Source organism: Peromyscus leucopus, chromosome 22 (assembly GCF_004664715.2).
Source record: "Peromyscus leucopus breed LL Stock chromosome 22, UCI_PerLeu_2.1, whole genome shotgun sequence".
Classification (NCBI taxonomy): Eukaryota; Metazoa; Chordata; class Mammalia; order Rodentia; family Cricetidae; genus Peromyscus; species Peromyscus leucopus.
Window position 1 is genome coordinate 1,856,550 of NC_051081.1, and position 16,372 is coordinate 1,872,921.

At 60.9% G+C, this 16,372-nt stretch overlaps 2 protein-coding genes across 2 annotated transcripts; one reads left to right on the top strand and one right to left on the bottom strand.

The window, feature by feature from the left end:
• Positions 1 to 94: 94 nt before the first annotated feature.
• Positions 95 to 3,866, bottom strand: Hmg20b (high mobility group 20B). The gene is made up of 7 exons (XM_028862960.2): positions 3,509 to 3,866; positions 3,226 to 3,281; positions 2,423 to 2,531; positions 1,936 to 2,139; positions 1,387 to 1,507; positions 1,191 to 1,237; positions 95 to 229 (listed from the first exon to the last, which is right to left on the bottom strand). The coding sequence occupies exons 1-7, from the start codon at positions 3,578 to 3,580 to the stop codon at positions 128 to 130; spliced, it is 711 nt and encodes a 236-aa protein (XP_028718793.1). The 5' UTR covers positions 3,581 to 3,866; the 3' UTR covers positions 95 to 127.
• Positions 3,867 to 8,955: 5,089 nt separating this feature from the next.
• Positions 8,956 to 16,190, top strand: Mfsd12 (major facilitator superfamily domain containing 12). Its single transcript, XM_028862962.2, has 10 exons — positions 8,956 to 9,352; positions 11,923 to 12,133; positions 13,008 to 13,146; positions 13,239 to 13,421; positions 14,146 to 14,238; positions 14,330 to 14,422; positions 15,047 to 15,217; positions 15,295 to 15,389; positions 15,839 to 15,969; positions 16,075 to 16,190. Exons 1-10 carry the CDS (start codon positions 9,064 to 9,066, stop codon positions 16,095 to 16,097), a joined length of 1,428 nt encoding a protein of 475 aa, XP_028718795.1. The 5' UTR covers positions 8,956 to 9,063; the 3' UTR covers positions 16,098 to 16,190.
• Positions 16,191 to 16,372: the final 182 nt, after the last annotated feature.

Here is a 16,372-nt window from a genome sequence, read left to right on the forward strand (position 1 = left end):
TGCATCCCCCCCACAGCCCTGAGCCCGACTATATGCTCCCTCGTCACAGCCCTACACCATGCAGTCCCACGTCTACAGCCCTGACCCCATCCCCCTCCAGCCTGACCCCATCTCCACTTCTTCCAGCTTAGGCACCAGCACCTGCCAAAATCTCACCTTTGTTTTGGTCCAAAAACTCTTCAGTGAAGATGGGAACGTCGAATGTGGAAAAGCCATCACAGTCCACACCCTGGGACATGGCAATGAGTTTGGTGGGGACCCACGTCTCTGGAACTGGGGGGGGGTCTGGGCCACTCTCGGGTAGTGCAGCCTTTCATTTGTTTTTATTTGTGTGTGTGTGTGTGTGTGTGTGTGTGTCTGTGTGTGTGTGTCTCTGTGTGTGTGTGTCTGTGTGTGTGCGTGTGTGTGTGTGTGTGTTCTGTGTGTGCCATATGCATGCAGTACCCACAGAGGCCAGAAGAGGGCGGCAGATTCCCCCAGAGCTGGAATTACAGGGGCTGTGTCTATGTAGGTGCTCAGAATCGAACCCCAGTCCTCTGCAGGGGTAGCCAGTGCTCTGAACCCTGAGCCACACTGGGCTGAAGCCAGGGCTTTCTACAGACCAGAGGAGCACTCTGTGCACAGATTTATTCCTGTGATTTGCTTTTCTTCCCTTCATCTTTACGGTTCTTTTTTCTTTTTTCTTGAGACAGGGTTTCTCTGTGTAGCCCTGGCTGTCCTGGAACTCACTCTGTAGCCCAGGCTGGCCTCGAACTCAGAGATCCTCCTGCCTCTGCCTCCCAAGTGCTGGGATTAAAGGCGTGCGTCACCACCGCCCAGCTCTTACTTCCAGGCCGGCCTCAAACCTGCCGCCACCCTCCTACCACAAGCTTGCACATGTTGGGAGCTTAGGTGTGTGCCGTGTGCCGCCGTCATGCCCAGCTCAGCAACAGTCAACCACAAGAAGGGCTGACGCTCAGTGAATAGAGCGCTTGCCCAGCACAAAGCTCTGACACGCACACTGTGCCTGTCATCCTGAACTGGAAAAGTCGAGGCAGAAAGATGGGGGTTCAAGGCCATCCTCAGGCACACAGTGAGTTCATGGCTAGCCTGGGCTACCTGAGGCCCTCTCTTAAATGAAAAAACTTCTGTTGATTATGTGTGTGTCCACGCCTTCTCCCCCACGTCCTCCTGGCCAGAGAGACCCTTACCTTGTGCCCATTCAGGAGCGTGTTCATGAGCCCAGAGCCGGAGTCCTCTGATGGAGAGAGGGGGCGGGTCAGTCAGCCAGGGCTGCACGGAGTCTCCCTCCCATCCTCCCAGGCCAGGGCCAACACTGGTGACTCCGTCTTGACACCAGGTAAACTTCTGTGCTTGGCGCCCCATGGAAGGCCAGGGCCCACGCACCTTTTTTAATTTTGTTTTCTTGGATCTTCTCTGTGCAGACCTTGTAGGCCTCCGACTGCTGGTACGCCCACAGTTCCTTCAAGTATTGCTGTTTCTCCTTTTCCGCCTCGTCCAGGTACCGCTGGGAGGGGGGCAGCACCCACAGACTAGGGCCGGCCCCAAGGAAGGCGGGTGGCCAGGGCCAGGACCCTGCCTCCCCCTGTACTAAACGTCCGGAGTTCCCACCTTCCCTCAGTCCCTTAGAGAACATGCCTTCGCCAGGCCTGACCGATGTCTGGCATTTTCTCCTTCACCCTTTCTGCCCCCCGGAACGTCCACACCCAACAGGCGCAGGCTGGTGTGTGGCTTGTGTTCCACATTTGTGCGATTTGTACAGGTGTGTGTTTGTGCGCACGCGCATGCAGGCCCTTGTCCATCACTCACTCTCCCCCTGGTTCTCCGAGGCAGGGTCTCTCACTGGACCCGAGGCTCGCCCGTGGGGCTTGCCTGGCTGCTGGCCCAGAGCCCCGGGGACCCTCTTGTCTGCCCCCCCACCTCCTCGGTCCCCACCTGCTTCTCTGCCGGCTGCAGCTTGCTCCACTCGGCGCCCAGCATCTTGGTGATCTCCGGAAAAGGCAGGTCCGGGTGGCGGGTGCGAATCTGCTCCCGACGCTCGTTGAGGAAGCGGACGTAGCCGGTGACGGGGGCCTTGGGCCCATTGGGGAGAACCTTCTTTCTCTTCTTGCCTTTCGGCCAGCCTCTCTTCTTCACGGGCTGTAGGAGGGACTGTGTCCTTGGAGGGGCCCGGAGCTATGTGGGCCATGGCCCTGGGCCGCGTGGGGGGAGTCTAGCTCAGGGACAGGGCTGCAGGTCAAGGGTCAGAACTCTGGAGAGTCCAAAGAGGGGGTCCTGGGGCAAGACTGAGCCTGCGGGGTGGCGCTGGAGGCCTGGACAGGCTAGGGCGGGGCGGGGCCTCTCGCCAGGCAGTGGGAGGGTTCTCTACGGTGTGGACCTGGCAGGGGTGTGACGCCGGGGCGGGGCTCTCGGGGTGACTCACCTCCTCCTCCTGGGACCCCTTCTCTCCGGCGCGGGCGCCCTCGCCGCGCTCCTGTTTGACGGTCACTACGAAGGCCCCGTGCTGGCCCGGAGTCTTGCTCCCCGTAGGCCTTGGGGACATGGGAAACCAGGGTCACGCCCCACGCCAGAGGCATCCCCTCAGACCCACGCGTTCACCTCTGGGGGCTGGAGACCACGGAAGGGTGTGGAGGCGCACTTGAGCCCGGGAAAAGGGAGCAGTGGGGACCCAGCGTTTGAGAGTCACCGTAGGCCACTGTGGGACAGCCCAAGGATTTCAAGCTGGGGACGGGGTGGGTGTGGGGCCGTCCGGAAGCCTGGGAGCAGGAGGAGGTAGTGAGGGAGACCACAGGGTGCCCTAGCAATTCTGGGGCGAGTCCAGACCCTAGAGCCAGAAATCTCCGGACAGTGGCAGGGGTCCCCGGAGTGGGGATAAGGCAGCTAAGGGGCAGGGATAGCCCCAGACCACGGTTCCCACAACAGGGGCACCCAGGGGAACGACAGGGCACCCTCAGAGGTACGGGAGGGTGGGGGCAGGCATGTCCAGGAGCACTCGGGGTTGACACAGGCCATGTCTGGAGTACCCTGAGTTGGGGACAGGGCATGTCCAGTTCCAGTCCCCGGGGGTGGGGACAGGTATGTCCAGGGGTCTGGGGGGTGCAGACGGGGCGTGTCTAGGGGGTAGCCGGGGTGAGGACTTGGCATGTGTAGGGGTTCCCGAGGATGGGGACGGAGCATGTCCAGGGGTACCCAGGGAGGGGGACAGGCTGGGAGAGGCGCACTCACGCGGTGGCCCCGCCTGGCTGCCGGGGGCCGTGGGACATGGCCTCTCTGGGCGGGACCTGGAACGGAGGGCGGCAGAGGTCAGGGGGGTCCCGCCCGCCACCCCGATGGGAACCCCAGGACGGTGCCCAGGGCGCCCGGGGGAGGAGGAGGCGGATCCTGGGGCAGGGAGGTCCTCGGGCGGGCGGCCCCGCGATCCTTTGTTGCGAGATCGAGTCCCGGAGGCCGCGCCCCGCGCCCCGCAGCCCCCGCCCCGCGCAGGCCCCGACTTCCCGGCTCTTTTCACCTCCGAAAAAACTTTCCCGGGACCTGGGATGCGGCGACGCTCCAACCAAGCGCCCGCGGCGGCCCCGCCCATATGCTAATGAGGCCAAGCACAGCGCTCCAATTGGCCAAGAACTCCACGAGGGGCGGGGTCATGCAGATTGGGCTCGGCGCGCCCGGCGGTGATTGGCTGAGAAGCTGCGGAGCCGCGTGGGAGGCGCGTCGGGCAGGTTGCGGGCGGGTGCGTCAAGTTCGGCTGCGCTTGGACGCGCTCGGGACCAATCGGAGGCGATTGGCTGCTCGCTAGGGGGCGGAGCTCCTTAAAGGGCAAGTCGTCCCCATGCTGACGCGGGACCGGAGTGTGGATGAGCACGGGGTCCTCCGAAGAGAGACGTTCTCAGTAGCTTTCCGAGGAAGGAGTTAAATTCCAAAGAGGCAACCCCCTGCAGTAGGGCAAGGTGTACTCACTCTTTTTTTCCCCCAGAGACAGGGTTTCTCTGCGTTGTTTTGGTGCCTGTCCTGGACCTCGCTCTGTAGCCCAGGCTGTCCTCGAACTCACAGAGATCCGCCTAGCTCTGACCTCGAGTGCTGGGATTGAGGGCGAGCGCCACCGCTGCCCGGCTGGTGTACTTACTCTTAGCACACTGAAAAAAAGAAAAGGGCTGATGAGATGGCACCGCACTTGGAGGAGATTGCCACCTAGTGGACAACCTGAGTTCCGAACTCACAAGGTGGAAAGTGGAACCGGGGGAAAAAAATAAATAAATGAATGAATGGATAACTAGATAAATAAAATGAGCTGGAGAGATGGCTCAGCGGTTAAGAGCCCTGGCTGCTCTTCCAGAGGACCTGGGTTCAATTCCCATCACCCACATGGCCGCTCACAACCGTCTGTGACTCCAGGTTCAGGGTTCCCATCCCCTCACACACATACGTGTAGGCAAAACGCCAGTGCACATGAGGGGGGGCGGGAGGAGAGAGAGAACCCATTCCCGCAGGCTGTCCTCTGAGCTCCACCGTGGGCGGTGACATGCGCAGTGCCCTCTACACAACAAAATAAACACGTGAAGGTATGCTTTATACACGGAGGGCTGGGAGGAGGTCCCTGGGGTCGCTGATTTTCCCGCCCACGCAGCCTTGATTTTGCCCTCTGAACAAGGGGTCCATGGAACCATAGCAGGCTAACAGGCTGGACACCTGGACCTGGGATGGAGGCTGGGCGGCGAGCATCGCCATACAATGGCATTTTGAAGGACAGCTGTGGCTGGTGAGATGACTCAGCTGGCAAAGGGGCTTGAGGAGGACCCCAAGGACTTGTATTTGATCTCCATTATTTGAATAGAAAATACCTCAGTTGCCAAAAGTGATTGTCACTCTGGTCTTTCATAACTTCCACAGTCAAAGAGAAACTGAAGAAGATTGGAGGGTTGGCTCGGTGGTTGAGATGCCTGTTTCTCTTGCAGAGGACGTGGGTCCGATTCCCAGCACCCGCTTGTCTGCTAAAAAATCATCTGCAGCCGGGCGGTGGTGGTGCATGCCTTTAATCCCAGCACCTGGGAGGCAGAGGCAGGAGGATCTCTGTGAGTTCGAGCCCAGCCTGGGCTACAAAGCGAGTTCCAGGAAAGGCGCAAAGCTACACAGAGAAACCCTGTCTCGAAAAACATAAATAAATAAATAAATAAATAAATAAATAAATAAATAAATAAAACCATCTGTAATTCCAGTCCCAGAGTATGTCTCTTTTGACCTTCCTGGGCATGAGCAAGCACATACATACAGGCACTCATAAAGTAATAAGTCAATCTTTTTTTTAAAAGACAGGAATGCCCGAAGATATGGCTCAGTGGTTTCAAAGCAAAAAACACATATTGCTTCCAGTTTGGTACCTGATAGTCACACTAAGGGCTGGGGGCGTGGTCAGGGTGGAGCCCCGCCTAGAATCCCCAGTGAGGGCTGGGGGCGTGGTCAGGGTGGAGCCCCGCCTAGAATCCCCAGTGAGGGCTGGGGGCGTGGTCAGGTGGAGCCCCACCTAGAATCCCCAGTGAGGGCTGGGGGCGTGGTCAGGGTGGAGCCCTGCCCAGAATCCCCAGTGAGGGGTCTGGGGGCGTGGTCAAGGTCTTCCCACCATGCACTGGGGGTCTTGTGCTCCATCCTTCCACACTGCAGTGAACTGAACCACAAGTCCTATGATGGTGTAACACTGGACTAATCACAATGTAGGTGACTCATTAGACACATGGTGGTTACGCCATGTCTCTGTGGCCCACACAGACACACACACTTGCATGGCTTGGTGGCAGGTGCTAGTGACTCACCCAAACTCACTGACTGGAGGTTCTGAGCCCTCCAGGGAGGTGAAGCAGTCCCAGGGGATCCTTAAGTTAGGGTTGGGTAGCTGGGCGGCGGTGGTGCCCGCCTTTAATCCCAGCACTCGGGAGGCAGAGGCAGGAGGATCTCTGTGAGTTCGAGGCCAGCCTGGGCTACAGAGTGAGATCCAGGACAGCCAGGGCTGCACAGAGAAACCCTGTCTCGAAAAACCAATATGAAATAAATGAATGAATGCAGTTAAAATTTAAAGACACATGTTGCCAGACCAAGCCCCAGGACTCTTTGTTCCCGAGAGACTGCCCTCTTCCCTATGGAGCAGTGAGGGAAACTGAGGCCTGTTGACTTGCCCTGACCCCTGACCTTCCTCTCCAGCCACCCTCAGAACTCAGAACATTATCACAGACTTGGAAATCGCCTCCCCCCTGCCTGTCAGCAGATCTGGTCCCCACTACATCAAAGCTGGCCCCCACAGCCTGAGGCTGGACCCCAGCCACAGGGACATCCGATGCCCCGTGGATGCGAGCGTGGGCTTGGCGTCCAAGGCTGCCGGACGCTTGAGGACATCAAAGGCTGTCAGGGTCTGCTTGGACTCCCAGCCCATGTGTCCTGCCCCGGAGGGTCCAGGGGATGAATCCTTCCTGCTAGCCTTCCTCTTAACTGGTCTCTTTTGACCTTTGCCCGATTCCAAAGCCTCTCCGGGGGCACAAATCCCTTCCATTCATGAGTTTAGATGGAATCATCTCCTCCCTCTGTTGGGCTCTTTATGTGGCATTGTCTCTCACGGCAGGAGATCCCGCATCCTGGGGTGGGGGTCCAGCTTTGATCCTGGACCCAGAAGGCCCTGCTCTCAAACCGGCCATGGCTCCCCAATGCCCTCACTGACCCTCAGTTTTCTGCCCCTGGACCATGGTTTCCTGGTGACTTCTCCAACCGGGGAGGCACAGGGGAGGGGGTGGGGTAGAGAGTCAGGGCACGGGAAATCAAGAGGGCCAGAAACCCAGGAACAGCCCATTGCTGCTGGGTCAGTCAGCTCCAGAGGCTGCCGGAAGCTGAGCATTTGACGTGGGGTCAGGAGTTCGAGGTCTGTCTTGGTTATGAGAGAGTCCCAGGCCAGCCTGGGGTCCATGAGACTCTGTCTGTAAAATAACATAAGCCGAGGTTAGGGCCGTAGCTCGATAGATGCAGAGTTGTCCCAGCTTGTATGAAGCCTTGGGCCTTCGTCCCAGCACACGGGGGGGTCCAGGCAGGAGGATCGGGAATTCCTGGGCTACAGGGGGAGTCTGAGGCCAACCTGGGTTACGGGAGACCTTGTCAGCAAATTGAGGCCTCTGGGGTGGCTGGGGACTTGGTTAATGAAAGGACGGGAACAGAAATCACTCTGGGCCTGACCAACCAGCGGCTAAACAGCCACTCAGAGCCGTTAATCCAGGCTGTCTCTGCCGGGTCCCGCCCTCCCGCCAGTGGCCATCGGTGAAGTTTGGGTCAAACCCTGAGAATTACATGCCAGCCTGAGGTGACATTCTCTGGGAGAGGCTGGCAGGAAGCCTACCCTGTGGAGGCTTCCATCATCTCTATCTCTCCTTATCTCTCCCTATCTCTTAATCCCCTCAGGCCAAGGACTGTGAGCTCCTGTTATCTGCGGCCCAGCCCAGGCCAGGTCATCTCCCCTGGGACATCCTCTCTGCCCTGTGTTCTGTGGCCTGGAACCAGATTCTCCTGCCTCCAACTGGCTAGAGCTGGAATGGAAGCCTACATATTTACTTATTTGAGACAGGGTTTCTCTGTGTAGCCCTGGCTGTCCTGGAACTCGCTCTGTAGACCAGGCTGGCCTCGAACTCAAGAGATCCTCCTGCCTCTGCATCCCAAGTGCTGGGGTCAAAGAACTGGCCTTGGTCACTTCTGACATATATTGTTGGGTGTGCAGAGGCTTGTAGGCAGAGGAGGGAGCAGTCTCATTTGGGGGTTCAGAACCAGGCTGAGATCTAAGTGTCCCCAGAGGAAGGCTCTGTGTGCTCATGGAGACACATCACTCCAGCATCAGGAGCTGAGGTCCAGGCCAGACCAGGCTATGGCGTGAGACCCTTCATTTAAAAAATAAATAAGGTGCTCTGGCTGTAGTTCAGTGGGTGGGACACGAAGCCAGGGTTCGAGCCTGAGCCCCACACAAACCAGAGGAGATGGCATCCAGCACTCAGAGGTCGTCCTCAGTTAGCTGAGTTTGAGGCCAGCCTCGGGGTAGGAAAAACAAAAGGGAATAAAGTGTCCTGAGGAGGAGGTGGTCCCGTGTCTGGGCTAGTGTGTGTGGGTGTGCAGCACCTGCGTCCCTGAGTCACCACGGAGGCCTCGCTAGCTTCCCCATTCTTGAGCGTGCTTCTCAGAACCAGCCAGTGAGGAGGCGGGAAACCCGGGCGGCTGCCACGTGGGGCGCCTGGCCAGCAACCCGCTTTAAAGGCCAGCCAGTGTTACGATGTTCCGCCCTGCTATTATCTGTAATTAATAATTAATTGGTACTAATATGTCTCCCGAGCGCCTGTGTTTCCCCGGGAGTTTATGGGATCAGCCAGCTGTGCTCTCTTTCTGCAGGGAGCCCCGGGCTCCAGCGGCAAGATGGCTGGGGCCCAGGGTGTGGGTGGGTGGCCGGCAACAGGTCTCAGGACTCTGTTCCCTAAGCCAGGCCTGAAAGCCCATCAACTCAAGAGGCTGAGGTTGGAGAGTTCAAGGCCAGCCTATGTTGTAGAGGGACTTCAGGGCTAGCCTGGGCAAGTAGTGGGACCCTATCTCAAAACAGAGAGAAATAATAATGGCCTGGTGTGTGGGGTGCAGCCCCCAAGACCAGGAGGGGAGGCAGGAGGATCAGGAGTTCAGGGCCATCCTCAGCTGCACAGTGAGTTTGAGGCTAGCCTGGGCTACATGAAACCCTGCGTTAGAAAAAGACACAAATATATATTTTTTTTTTAAAGTTAGAGAAATAAAAACACGAAGAAAATAAGAAAAAAGAAAAACAAACTGCGATGATGAAAACCGGACGGTAGCGGGCGGCGTTAGGGCCGCGGGAGTGCGGGGCGCTGAGGCCACGCCCCCGCTTGCCGATTGGGCGCCCCCCGAGGCGCGCGGCTCTGATTGGCGGGCGTGGCCGTCGGTCGGCGGCTCCGCCCCGTCGAGGCGGCTCCCGGGAGCGGCGGCCGCAGAGCAGCGCGGCGGTGCGGGGCGGCGGCGCGGCTGTGCGGGGCGGCGGCGCCCGCGGTCGTCATGTCGCCTCCGCCGGGCGACGCGGGCCCGGGGCCGCCGCGGACGCTGTCCCCCGCCGCGCGGCTGAGCTTCGCGGTCGGTCACTTCCTCAACGACCTGTGCGCGGGCATGTGGTTCACCTACCTGCTGCTGTTCCTGCACTCGGTGCGCGGCTACAGCTCGCGCGGCGCCGGGCTGCTGCTGCTGCTGGGCCAGGCGGCCGACGGGCTCTGCACGCCGCTCGTGGGCTACGAGGCCGACCGCGCCGCCTGCGCGCGCTACGGGCCCCGCAAGGCCTGGCACCTGGCGGGTGAGCCGTCCCCACCCCGGCGGTCACCCCGGGTGTCCCCACCTCTGTCACCCGGGTGTCTCCACCTCTGACTGTCACCCGGGTGTCCCCCCCTCTGACTGTCACCCGGGTGTCCCCACCTCTGACTGTCACCCGGGTGTCCCCACCTCTGACTGTCACCCGGGTGTCCCCACCTCTGTCACCCGGGTGTCCCCACCTCTGTCACCCGGGTGTCCCCACCTCTGACTGTCACCCCGGCGGTCACCCCGGGCCGTCCCCACCTCTGACTGTCACCCCGGCGGTCACCCCGGGCCGTCCCCACCTCTGACTGTCACCCCGGCGGTCACCCCGGGCCGTCCCCACCTCTGACTGTCACCCCGGCGGTCACCCCAGGCCGTCCTATTAATTGTCACCCAGTGTCCCCATCCTCCCCGCTGACTACCCTGTGTCTGTCCGAGTCTCGCTTCCTGCCTCTCACTTTCCAGGATTCTGTCACCCCAGTCTGTTATCTTGGGCCATGCCCTTCCCTGACTGTCATCGGGCGGTCTAGCCTCCTGTCCTGCCTGGGACGGCCCAGCCGGGGGTCCCTCTCCGTTGGTGGGGACTTTGGGGAGGTTGGCGTTGGGGTTGTGGCTGCTCCTCTTGGAATTCCAGCCAGCTGTCCGGAGGCTCAGGCCCTGCCCCTGGGGTGGGTGGCTGCCGGCCCACCCTGCCCCTTGGTGACATTTTTTCGGGACAGAACAGTGACCCCAGGCTGGCTGCTGAGCGGCAGCCGCCGGCTTGGGGGCTGGAATTTCTAGTTTCTCAGGATTGTTCTAGGCTGTGGACCCTGGAAGATTCCGGGACAAGAGGGCAGTAGTAGCCTGGTGTGGGCGTCTGAGGTGCAGCCTGGACACCTGTCATATTCACGAGCTGAGGCAGGGGGATGGCTAGTGAGACCCGGTTTTCAAAAAAGAAAAAAAATACTCAAAAGGGCTCGTGTTTGCCTGGAGACACGCGGCCATCTGAGCCTGCCAAGGCCCTGGGCCCGGGCCTGGGCGTGGGTGGGTGGTTTGGGGAGGATTCCCTGGCCCCCATCACAGGGGGACAGACTGGAGAGGCACCCAACCCGGTGAGGTGGGTAGACGCCCCAGCGAACTGACGACTTCTCTACGCTGCCCGGGCCAGGAGAGTGAGACAGTCCTGGACGGAGGCTAGACCGCCCGATGACAGTCAGGGAAGGGCATGGCCCAAGATGACAGACTGGGGTGACAGAATCCTGGAAAGTGAGAGGCAGGAGGCGAGACTCGGACAGGCACAGGCTGTCCTGGAACCCACACCGTAGCCCAGGCTGGCCTCGAGCTCAGATTCACCCGCCTCTGCCTCCCGGGTGCTGGGACTAAAGGCGTGCGCCACCACGCTGCAGATGAGCTGCTTAAACCTGAGACTTACCCCACTTTGGGTCCCAGAGCCAAACAAGAACTCCTAGGTTAACGGAGGCCCAGAGAGGCCAAGCCGCCCACCTGCAGTTGACCAGCCTGACCCTGGCTAGGCCAATGGTTAACCAGGCCCCAGAAAGAGCAGGGTGTGGTGTGGTCACGGGAGAGAGTCCAGAGGCCGCACGGCCCCCTGGGGCAGCCCCTAGGAATCTGCCCCGGTCCCTTCCTGGGGGTTGGTTTCATTTCTCAATCCAAGGCATGGGGGTTGGTGAGGTCACCTCCGGGAGGAAGGGGAAGTTGGAAGCCCAGGCAGAGGGACGAGGCTCAGAGTCCTTTCTGAGGGTTCCCTGTCTCACCGGGCCTCAAGTTCATCAAGTTCATCTACTTAAAACTGTGGTGGCGCCTGCCTTTAATCCCAGCCGAGGCAGGAGGATCAGGCGTTCAGGGCTGACCTGGGCTATGCAATGCCTTTGCGCTCCTCCGGACTGAGTGAAGATGTCTCCCTTTGGGCTGCAGAGGGACCTCAGTTATTGACCCACCTGGGGCTCGGTGTCCGCAGCCTGGCCTGAGTGCCTAGGACATGGGAGGGACGTGGTGGCGCCTGCGCCAGCCCCAGGGAGCCTGGGGTCAGGTGGGCAAGAGCGGTTCGCATGGTCGGGCGTCCCTGGGTGTGGGTGTGACAAACCCCGGGTCTGCAGACACACAGCAGAGGCTGTGGGGGGATGAGTGCATGGGGCAGCCGGGGCAGGCCCAGGGGCAGGCGCTGGAGCAGGGGCAGGCGCTGGAGCAGGGGCTTGGCTGGTCGGCCTGGGGGGAAGGCATGATGGGGTGAGGGAGGGTCTTGCATTCATCAGTGTCCTTTTCTGAGTGCATGGAGCAGGACAGGCACCCGTGTGTCCTGTCCGCAGGACCAGGAGCGGACTTCTGACTCCTCCCTGCCCAGCTGGTCTCCCCTCCCCCCAGGGCAGAGCGTAGATGTGACGGGGGTGACCCTGAGCTCAGAGCCGGCGAGGGACCCCCATCCTTGTCCATTCTCCCTGTCCTAGTCACAGGCATGGAGAAGACTCCTGGCCTGCTGTGTCCTGTTTCTCCGTCTGAGCAGAGGGTGGAGGCGGGTACCCTTCCGATCTGTGGCCTCCCCTCACCCCTGCCTGCCACCCTCTGTCCTCACAGGCACCGTCTGTGTCCTGCTGTCTTTCCCGTTCATCTTCAGCCCATGCCTGGGCTGCGGGGAGGCCACCCCTGAGTGGGCCGCCCTGCTCTATTATGGACCCTTCATCGTCATCTTCCAGTTTGGCTGGGCTGCCACGCAGATTGCCCACCTGAGTCTCATCCCAGAGCTGGTGACCAGCGACCACGAGAAGGTGGAGCTCACAGCCCTCAGGTACTCCAGGGTTGGGGATGGCAGCCTAGCTGGGAGTCTCGGGAACTGTGTCTCTGTCAGCCACAGAGCCACGGAGAGGAAGCACGGACTCCCTTTCGCCACACTTTCTCCTTGTTTTGTTTTGTTTTTCTGTGTCCCAGGCTGTCCTGGATCTCACTCTGTAGGCCAGGCTGGCCTCGAACTCAAGAGATCGCCTGCCTCTGCCTCCCGAGTGCTGGGATTAAGGGTGTGTGCCACCACCGCCAGCCCATATTTTAAAAAATATGGGAGGCAGAGCCAGGCGGATCTCTGTGAGTTCGAGGCCAGCCTGGGCTACCAAGTGAGTTCCAGGAAAGGCACCAAAACTACACAGAGAAACCCTGTCTAGGAAAAACAACAACAACAACAAAACAAACAAACAAAAAAACGTTTGAGTCCGTCTCTTCCTACGTGGCCCAGGCTGACGTTGCCGCCGAACCCCCTCGGGCTGCAGAGAGTGGCAGGCGTGCAGCGGCCTCGACCACGGCTTGACGATTCTCTGAGGCCAGCCGAGTGGTCTGTGACCCCAGGGTGCAGCCCAAGGCCAGTGTCCTGAGTCACCTGATTAGGCCAGGCCCTTCAGGGACACCCGCTCTTCAAAGGAACCCCAGCTCAAGGGCCTCATTGTCCCCACGGGACTGGCCCCTTTGTTCTACAGCGGATCTGTGGCCTGGTCCTCAGGGCAGGTCACACTCAGGGTGGGACGCCGTGGCCTTGTGGACCAGTTCCGCCCGTTTGGGGAGTTAGGGGATGGTGTTCTGGATTTCTGACCGACAGTAAGCATTTATTGAGCACTTGCTGTGTACCAGAGACCGCTTCTGTGGACTCTGTGCTCAGCCCGGCTCCTCACCCACAGGTACGCGTTCACCGTGGTGGCCAACATCACGGTGTATGGCGCTGCCTGGCTGCTGCTCCATCTGCAGGGCTCCTCACATGCGGGGCAGGACGTCAGTGGGGGCGACCAGCTGGGCGTCCAGGATGTGCCGGTGTTTCGGGTAAGTCGGGGCGTCCCAGTCACCCCAGGGTCCTCGAGTCTGCGGGAGCCATGGGCTGTGGGAGCCATGGCTGACCCCGCTCTCCTTCCCAGAACCTGGCCCTGCTGGTGGTGGGCGTGGGAGCCGTCTTCTCCCTGCTCTTCCATCTGGGTACCAAGGAGGGGCGGCGCCGGCCCCCGGGCACGGAACCTGACGAGCACAGCCCCTTGGTGGCCCCCACGGCCCGGCCACATCTGCTCTGGAAGCACTGGCTTCGAGAGCCAGCATTCTATCAGGTATGTTGTGGGGGCCGGCCTGACTGGAGAAGACACCCAGTCCCTCCAGAGCCACCCAGGACAGACCTTACCAGTGGATCTCACGCGGGATCCCTGTACCCAGGGCAGGCATTACTAATCAACCTTCTATTTTACATCCAGAGCAGACATTACGAATCAATCTTTTTGTTTTTTCTTTTTTTGGTTTTTCGAGACAGGGTTTCTCTGTGTAGCTTTGCACCTTCCCTGGATCTCACTCTGTAGCCCAGGCTGGCCTCAAACTCACAGAGATCCGCCTGCCTCTGCCTCCCCAGTGCTGGGATTAAAGGCGTGCACTGCCACCACCGCCCGGCCCCACGAATCAATCTTCTACAGCCACGGCATACGTTATTTTTTAACGGTCCATCCCGTGCTCAGAGTGGACGTTACTGATTTCCATTTCACTCCCAGGACAGACATCACTATCACCCCTTCATTGAACTCTCAGGGCAAACTGATTTCTGTTTCATGCTTAGGGCAGACACTGAATCAGTTTCCCATTCCACATGCAGGGCAAACGTTGCCCCGTCCAGGACAGACATTACTAATCACAGATTTCTTCCCTCCTGGCCTGCTGAGGAGTCATCTGTAATGAGCCAATGCCCGCTGTGGAAGCCCTCGGCTTGCTCTCCAAATCCCTTACTGTTGGGAGCGCACTGGGTCCCCCCCTGACCCCTGGTTTGTCCCCCTGCTGATCTGCCCACAGGTGGGCATGCTGTACATGACCACGAGGCTGATTGTGAACCTGTCTCAGACCTACATTGCCATGTACCTGAGTTACTCTCTCAGCCTGCCCAAGGTGAGGCGGGGTGGTGGCCAGCGGTGTGGAGGGGGGCGGCCCCTCCCACCTGGAAGCCCTCTCTGGACCACTGCTGCCTCTCCCTCCACAGAAGTTCATCGCCACCATCCCTCTGGTGATGTACCTGAGCGGTTTCATCTCCTCATTCCTCATGAAGCCCATCAACAGGCGAATAGGGAGGAATGTGAGTGACAGGCTGCGGGGGGGGGCCTGGGAGGGGGCAGGGCTGGGGGACACCCCCAGGGCAGGCCCACTCCCCTGGTGTCACACAGTGGCCTGAATTCTACAATCCAGACTTCTGGGCAGCTGGATTCTCTGGCCCTCAGGCCGCAGGGCTCTGGAATCTTCCAGGCTGTTCTAGTAGCCTGGTGGGTTGGCTTGGACTGCCTACCCTGGATGTAGAATGGAAAGTGGATTAGCAATGTCTAACCTGGCTGTATAGCATAAGGTTGATTAGTAATGTCTGCCCTGGGCGTGGACCGGCAGTGCCTGTCATGGGAGAATAGGACGCGTTTTTGTTTTTTTTGTTTTTTCCGGACAAGGTTTCTCTGTGTTGCTTTGCACCTTTCCTGGAACCTGCTTTAGAGGCCAGGCTGGCCTCGAACTCACAGAGATCTGCCTGCCCCTGCCTCCCGAGTGCAGTACGCGTTTTTAATGGTGCTTTCCCCGGGCTGAGGACTGGAGGGGGCAGCAGGTGTCAGGAGAGGGCAGGTGTCAGGAGAGGGCAGGTGTCAGGAGAGGGCAGGTGTCAGGTGCAGGCCGCCCAGCACTGTGGACCCGATGCAGGACCCGCCTCCTTCCTCCCTAGATGACCTACTTCACCGGGCTGCTGGTGATCCTGGCCTTCGCCGCATGGGTGGCCCTGGCCGATAAGCTGGGCGTGGCCGTGTACGGGGCCGCGGTGCTGCTGGGTGCCGGCTGCGCCACCATCCTTGTCACCTCGCTGGCCATGACCGCCGACCTCATCGGCCCCCACACGGTAGGGCTGGTGGGCGGGGCCCTGGGAGGCCGCGGCCTGGACCCCGGGGCTGGGCGCTGACCCTGCGTGCCCCACAGCGCAGCGGAGCCTTCGTGTACGGTGCTATGAGCTTCTCGGACAAGGTGGCCAACGGGCTGGCGGTGATGGTCGCGCAGAGCCTGCACCCCTGCCCGTGAGTCCATGTTCCTCCGCCTGCGGGAGCTAAGGGCCGGGCTGCGGGTGGCACAGACCCACTCGGACCCCTCAGGGCGTGGGTGCCTGAACCACCCAGCCACCCAGCCACCCGTGCTGGCCCAGGACAGTGCCGGCCGTGTCCGTAACGGCTAATGCAGAAGTGGGTCGTGTCGGGGTGTGGGCAGGAGGCCGGGAGGGGTCCTGAGAACCTGAACCACGCGTGTTAGGAGCCTCGGTACCACAGCCGGGCCGCGCAAAGCCCTGGGGCAGGGCCGGCCACGCTGGAGCTCAGGAACCGCTGGGTAGGGCTGCGGGCTGCAGGGGAACTTCTTGTGTGTCTGTGTGGGGGGTGTAGGCCTAGGGTGCCCTGGAACGTGGGTGGGGGGGGGGCGGCTGCAGGGGTGCTCAGGGATCCCCAGGGACCCTCAGCCCGCCTTCTGCCCCCAGTTCCGAGCTGTGCTGCAGGGCCTGCGTTGGCTTCTACCACTGGGTGATGGTGATCGTCACGGGCGGCGTGGGGGTGGCCGCGGCCCTGGCTCTCTGCAGCCTCCTCATCTGGCCCATCCGCATCCGCAACCGTGAGTCTCCATCGCTGCGGCTTGGGTGGGTGGGGACTCGGGGCTGCGGGGGGTGGTGCGACCTGGGGCCCGCCCTTCCCAATGCCACCCACTCCTCAATTTCAGGGGACCTCGGAGACCGGCCCTGACCTGGCTCCCCGCGGCAACAGGAGAAGGACCAGACACCCTAACCTCCCTGGCTCCCCACCTGCCTGGGGTCAGAGGGCACGGTGTGCAGGGGGGGGGTGATACCTGGCCGAGCTCCCTGCGCCCTGGGTGCCCCGCCTCGGCCTGGAGCAGGGACGGGGAGGCCAGGGCCTCGGTCAGCGGTCGGGAGGCCCCGGGTGCGTGCGGAGGGACGGGCGGCCGAGGGAGGGACGCGCGCAGGCACGGGCGGCCGAGGGAGGGACGCGCGCAGGCACGG